This window comes from Crocuta crocuta, unplaced genomic scaffold (assembly GCF_008692635.1).
Source record: "Crocuta crocuta isolate KB4526 unplaced genomic scaffold, BGI_CrCroc_1.0 scaffold471, whole genome shotgun sequence".
Lineage (NCBI taxonomy): Eukaryota > Metazoa > Chordata > Mammalia > Carnivora > Hyaenidae > Crocuta > Crocuta crocuta.
Window position 1 is genome coordinate 87,631 of NW_027533285.1, and position 6,231 is coordinate 93,861.

General features: G+C 35.5%; 1 protein-coding gene across 1 annotated transcript in view; it reads right to left on the reverse strand.

Annotated features, from left to right (window-relative positions):
* The window catches only part of LOC144218270 (exocyst complex component 2), a gene marked incomplete at its 3' end in the record, with an annotated part of 168,588 nt that overhangs the window by 64,304 nt on the left and 98,053 nt on the right, over positions 1-6,231 (reverse strand). The window contains exon 11 of the mRNA XM_077748126.1: positions 1,250-1,368. Coding sequence (XP_077604252.1) covers positions 1,250-1,368 — 119 coding nt within the window. The remainder of the gene's footprint in view (positions 1-1,249; positions 1,369-6,231) is intronic.

Below are 6,231 nucleotides of genomic sequence, written 5' to 3' on the forward strand. Positions count from 1 at the left end.
AAACTAGGTCTCAATGCGTCTTTGGACCTGTAATTGTCAGCCCAATGTCCTCTAGATCAACTCCAAATCCCTGAAGTGGCAACAAAGACCATGCAAGACCTGGCACCTCCTAACCCTGACCCCCACTCTTGCCATTTTGATTGTGCACTAAGCTCCAGCCACAGAGAATCCACTGGCCATCTCTTGCTTGAAGCCCTGTGCTCATTCTGTTTTCTCTTCCTGGAGTGGTCTTTCCTTTCCTTTCCTCTATTTCAACTGGTCCATACAGATATCATTTAAATCTCAATATAAGTGTTATTTTCTTCAGATCTTGGAATGTCACTATGACCTTAAAACTATGAATTAAATGCTGTTCCTAAGTCCTACTACCACGGCACTAGGAACTTCCCAGGCTTAGGAAGTAACACTGTATTCTCCTAGTCCAGTCTACTTTCTCTGTCCATATCCCCCCACTATTTTATAAGTCTCATGTGAGCCAGGCCCCTGTCTGCCATGCTGACCACTGTATCCTTAGCACCCAATAGTGACCAACACATAGCAGGCACTGAATACATTCAATACCTGTGGAATGATAGAATTCTACAAATAAAGGTTGATAAACCTGCATCTGAATGCACCTGTGACTTCTTCCTTTAAAAGTTACCTCAAGGCCTTCATAAAGGATTTTTACTTTTTCAGAATAGAGTCAGCCCAGTAGGCTACTTCTCATTCTTCTAATTCTTAGAGAACATGGAGCCTTCTCTGAGACACCTTCCTAAATGTGCCATCCCCTCCATTCTCCTCCCTCAAAATATGATTATTTCTTTATATCACTTGTCAACAATTTCATCTTTGGTTAGTTAAGTGTTTAACACCATCTGTACTTGGCATAGTACCTGGCACATAGTGGGACTCAACATATATTTGATGAATAGTGAGTGAACCACTACCAATTATTAAAAATTAATATTTCTACAACAACATGTTCCTTCCCTTAATAAAAGTTTAATTATTCCCTAAAGCAAACCTTTGTCAACACTGGGTGTCAACCATAAAAATAGGCATATCAAGAGTTTTCTCCCTTGCCTCCTGTTTTGTTATTTACTCAGGTATAATACTAACCAGGAGCAATAACAAAACAAAACAATACAAAAAAACAGGTAAAAAAATCCAAAAAATTAATCAATCATTCCCTTAATCATTAAGCATTTCCAAATATTAAACTGACAATAAGGAACGGCATCATGCACTAGAAGAGAAGCAGACTTGCCTTTCAAATCTTGTATATAACCCTCTTTGCAGCTGTGCATGAGCTGAAGGATCCACCTGTGTTGGGCACCAATACACTGCCAAGCAGGATCACCTGGTGCATGAAGGTCAGACAGGTACCTGAAAAAAACAAGGGCAAGATTAACCAAGTAGGCTTCCTCTGTACAGCCACAAATAAGGACAAAAAGAAAGCTAACATTTTTAAAAATCATTCCTTTTCTCAAGAAAACCTAAAATTTTGTAGGGGTGCCCAGGTGGCTCAGTCAGTTAAGCATTTGAGTTCAGCTCAGGTCATGATATTGCAGTTTTGTCAGTTTGCACCCCACATCTGGCTCTACAGAGTCATGGAGTCGGCTTTGGATTCTCTCTCTCCCTCTCTTTGTGCCCCTACCCACCTCATGCTCTCTCTCAAAAATAAACAAACATTAAAAAAAAAAAAGAAAACCCAAAATTTTATCAATTAGTAAAAGCACCTGTTAACATTAGTCTTCAACACTTAATTTTTTTAGTTTGTTTGTTTATTTATTTGAAGAGAGAGAGAGGCAGCGAGAGAGGGAGAAAGAGAGAATCCTAGCAGGATCTGCACCCTCCTCACAGAGCCTGACGCAGGGCTCAAACTCACAAACCATGAGTCAAAAATTATGACCTGAGCCTTGGACGCATAACCAACTGAGCCTCCCAGGAACTCTTTAAAGAGTCTTGTTTATTTAGTTCTAAATGAAATATATTCAAATTTCATTTCATGCAAAAATAAACAATAAAACTGTATTTTTTAGGACTTTATAAAAAAAAACCAAGAAGACAAATACAACTTGCAATAATCTTAAAAACTCAGTGAGAACTTAAATTTATATTTATATTTAGTTCACAGAGTGTTTCCATACTTAGTTCTCAGTCATTACAGAAAACACAAGTGGGAGCCAGCAGAGGACACTTAGTGAATATTCTTTTGATTTCTATTTTATTTTATTCCTTTCTGGTCTGAAATATGGCCACTAGATGGCAGTGTGACACCATTTTCTATACAACCTAATAGAATATTTTATTACATGAAGAGATTTGGTGACAATAAATACCTCTGAGGTTGAACTCTACTAAACATTTCTTTAGAAAATGTAGTATAGGTGGGCATTTTTCTTAGTTTCTAAACAATTCTTAAAACATTTAACATCTTTGTACAATAAAACATCCAAACACAGAATGACAACTGAAATACATTTCATTTGAAAAATTTCTGACAAATATTACTTAAGATTTGGCCCTCGGCCATCACAAAATACATAAACATACAGTAGTCACCCTTTATCCAAAGGGGGAATATGATCCAAGACCCTCAGCAGGATGCTTGAAACCATGGACAGTACTGCACCCTCTNTTTAATTTATAAATTAGGCACAATAAGAGATTAACAATAACTGATAAAAATAAAACAATTATAATATACTGTAATAAAAGTTATGTGAATGCGGTGTTGCTCTCTCTCAAAATTTTTTACTGTAGTCACCTTTCTTGTGATGATGTGAGATGATAAAATGCATACGTGAGGAAATGAAGTGTGGGGAATAATGTAGGCACTGAGATGTAGCACTAAGCTACTACTGACCTGACTACGCTTCAGAAGGAGGACATCTGCTTCTGGACCATAGCTGACTGCAGGTAACTGAAATCGCACAACTGAAACTGCAGATAAGGTGGGTACTACTGCAATAAGTTAAGTCCAATTAAAGCAACTCCAAAGCTGAATTTATTGTCTTGAAATTATTCTTAAACCATAGCTGTCTGTTGCCTTGAGGTTAAAGAATTTTGTTCAATGATAAATTTTAATGAATGGTTACAAGCAGTGACTCTATCCTAATCACTGAGGGATACACCAGAGGCTTCTCTTCCACGTTCCTCCAGTACTAGGTATTTCCTAACTCACAGACATCTCAATTAGCAGCTAACTAGAGGAGAAACATTTTGTAATAAGCAATAAATAAAAATGTTGAGACATCTGACATTACACTGAGGAACTTTCTACCCAGACCTTCACAAACTAATGTAGATAGCCTGGGTTCTGAGCAGAGCCTAGGCTCATCCTCCAGAAGGGCCCTTTGAACAGTATGGCTCACACTGTATAGAACTGCTTCAAAGTCAGCCCAAGAGCTGGCCCTTTTCCCTTTCCCTAAACGTCTATTTACAGGCTGCAAATAGGCTATGCCTGTGTTGAGAAAGAACAAATCAATTAACAGCACCCAAGAATAAAACTACAATCTAACAAAACACATTTGACCTGGCATAAATATTTCAACCCAATCTGATTCATTCTCTCACACAAAGCTTTCTCCTCTTTTCTCATCTGGAATATAAATATGACAAAGAGTACACTATGTCATTTCTTTTAAAAAATCATGTGATCTTATTCTTTCTTGTTGGGGATAATTTGTCTTAGCATTCTCCTTAGGTAGGTTTGTTTTGCTTCCAAATACTTCTATAATACTTTCTCCTAACACTTTCATTCATCCTCACTAATAGTGACACTAAATAGTGTCAGTGGTAAAATATAGGAATACTCTTTTAGGAAAGCTGCTTCTTTTTAATTTTTAAACTACTTAATAGGAATACAAAGGGTCCATTACAAGAGCTCAATACAGCAAGAGAAATTAATATACTCTTTTGTTTAATAACTTTTAAAATTGTAAGTTTCTGTAGTATGTTGCCTAGGTCCTTGCAAAATTTAATAATAACCCTTTACAGCACCTTCTTAATGGGTATTACATTAACTGTTATATAAAGATAAATGTGTTCTCTCAGAAATTCTACAGTGTTGCAGTTCAAAAGTATAATGTGTGGTAAGCTTTTCCTTGCTTAAATGGCTAGAATAAATTTCTTTTCTTTTGTAGTAAACAATAAGTACAACTAATCCTTGAACAACACGGGTTTGAACTGTGCAGGTCCACTTATACACAGATTTCTTTAAGTACTGTACCATAAATGTACTTTATGTTCTTTATGATTCTCTCAATAACATTTTCTTTTCTCTAGCTTATTTTATCATAAGAACAGAGTATGTAACACAAAATGTGTTAATCGGCTGTTCATGTGTCATTGGTAAGGCTTCCAGTCAACATTAGGCTGTAAGTAGTTAAGTTTCAGGGGAGTCAAGTTATACGTGAATTTTTGACTGGGCAGATGGTTGGTGCCCCAACCCCCACACTGTTCAACAGTCAACTGTATTTCATTTCAAAGATCTTTGTTTAAAACATGCCACATGTTAACTACTATTTCTTCTAAAACTGTGTTCTCAAAGAACACTTAACAGATTTTTTAGAGGGGTAAAGAATGCTAATTATAAGCACAGCCTCAGTATTTTATAATTTAAGAACTAAACTTTTTAGCCATATTCTAACATGATTTTTAACAATTACCAGGGATAGGATCACATTCATATGGAAAGAAGTATATATGACATAACTTTCCTTCTCACTAAAGGTACTAGAATCAAGACAACATAAGAAGAGTGAAACTAATCAAGTTTTTAATTATATAAAATAATGAACAAAAATAAAATACAGTAGTAATTTTATTTTCAATCATACCATGCAAAACTTCTGAGTATGAAGAGAACTAATAAAGATATGCTTTGCTAATGATAAAGCTCTCTTTATCCCCTCTTAAAGTTCACAGTACCTATCATCATAGATGCTAAAGTCCCATAGATACTTGACCTGGTTATGATGATATTTTCCCTGTTTATTAACTAAAACCTTAATTTAAGAAGGATAACAGAATTAATTGCTCAGTGTCTTCTCAAAGCACTAAAAATAATGACTACAAAATAAGTAAACTAATTGACATTTTTGTTGACATTCTTGTTCTTTGCCCCTTTTATATGACAGGAAAAAAGCACCTAAATAGGCCATCTTTAAAATAAAATCAGTAGATTAGTTAAAGAACTACATGTTATGTATATAAAGGGTAATTCACTCTTGAAAGCTGTGTACATTCAATAAGGTGTAACATATTACTATTGGCAAATTTCATAGCATAAACATAAAATGCAAAGCAAAATTAAGTAGCATGGTGGAACACAGGCAACAAGATGCTATCCAGCTGTGTATTCCTGGACAAGAAGATTAACCTTCCTAGAGCTTTTCTTTACATGTAAAGGGAAAAAAAAAAAAAAGAAAGAAAACAAAAGACAAAGAAAAAAAAAGCAGGAGGACTAACATATATACAGTTCATTTCTAGCTTTAGATTTCCACAATTCTACAAGCCAGAAAAATCCCACCTTCTTTCCTATATGAACACAGCTTAGAGAAAAGCAAAGATAAGCTTTGAAAGCAGACAAACAGAGGAATCCTACTCCTTGCTTTGTGCACTGAGCAAGAATGAAGTCTGAGGCTCAGGTTCCTCAGCTATACAATGGGTATCAGACAAATGTCTCTGCATGGTGGCTGTGAGGATTAGAAATTATATACATAGCACACCTAACATGAAGCCCAGGTGTACTACAGACTCCAGGTAGTGGCAATAATCAATGTTAGTACTCTCTACTCCCCTACTAAAGCCTCCTTTCCCTTTCCTCTTTAGTAACACAAATGTGCTGAAAATGACAATGGATCATGTTGCTACTATTCTCCTGAATCAACAAGGACACAAGTCTAAGTGTAGACTGCTGTTCCCACCACCACTGCAAACACAGCAGCTTTTAGGCCAGACCTTCTTTTCATACCTGGAAATAATTTTCAATGGTCATATGGTAACAACAGCCAAATGTATCCATAGATTCAGTCTATTATTTTAGAAGTACTGAATACTCAAAAAACTTCACTAATTAAAGAGAGGGCATTAAGTTTGGATAGTAGCTTATTCTGAGAAAAAGGCCACATTCAAAAAAAATAATGTTAATATTTTAAAATCATAGATATAAAAAGATTATAACATGCTCTATCTCCAAATCCTGGTATAAATATCATATATGTGTGAAATATTCTGAATACC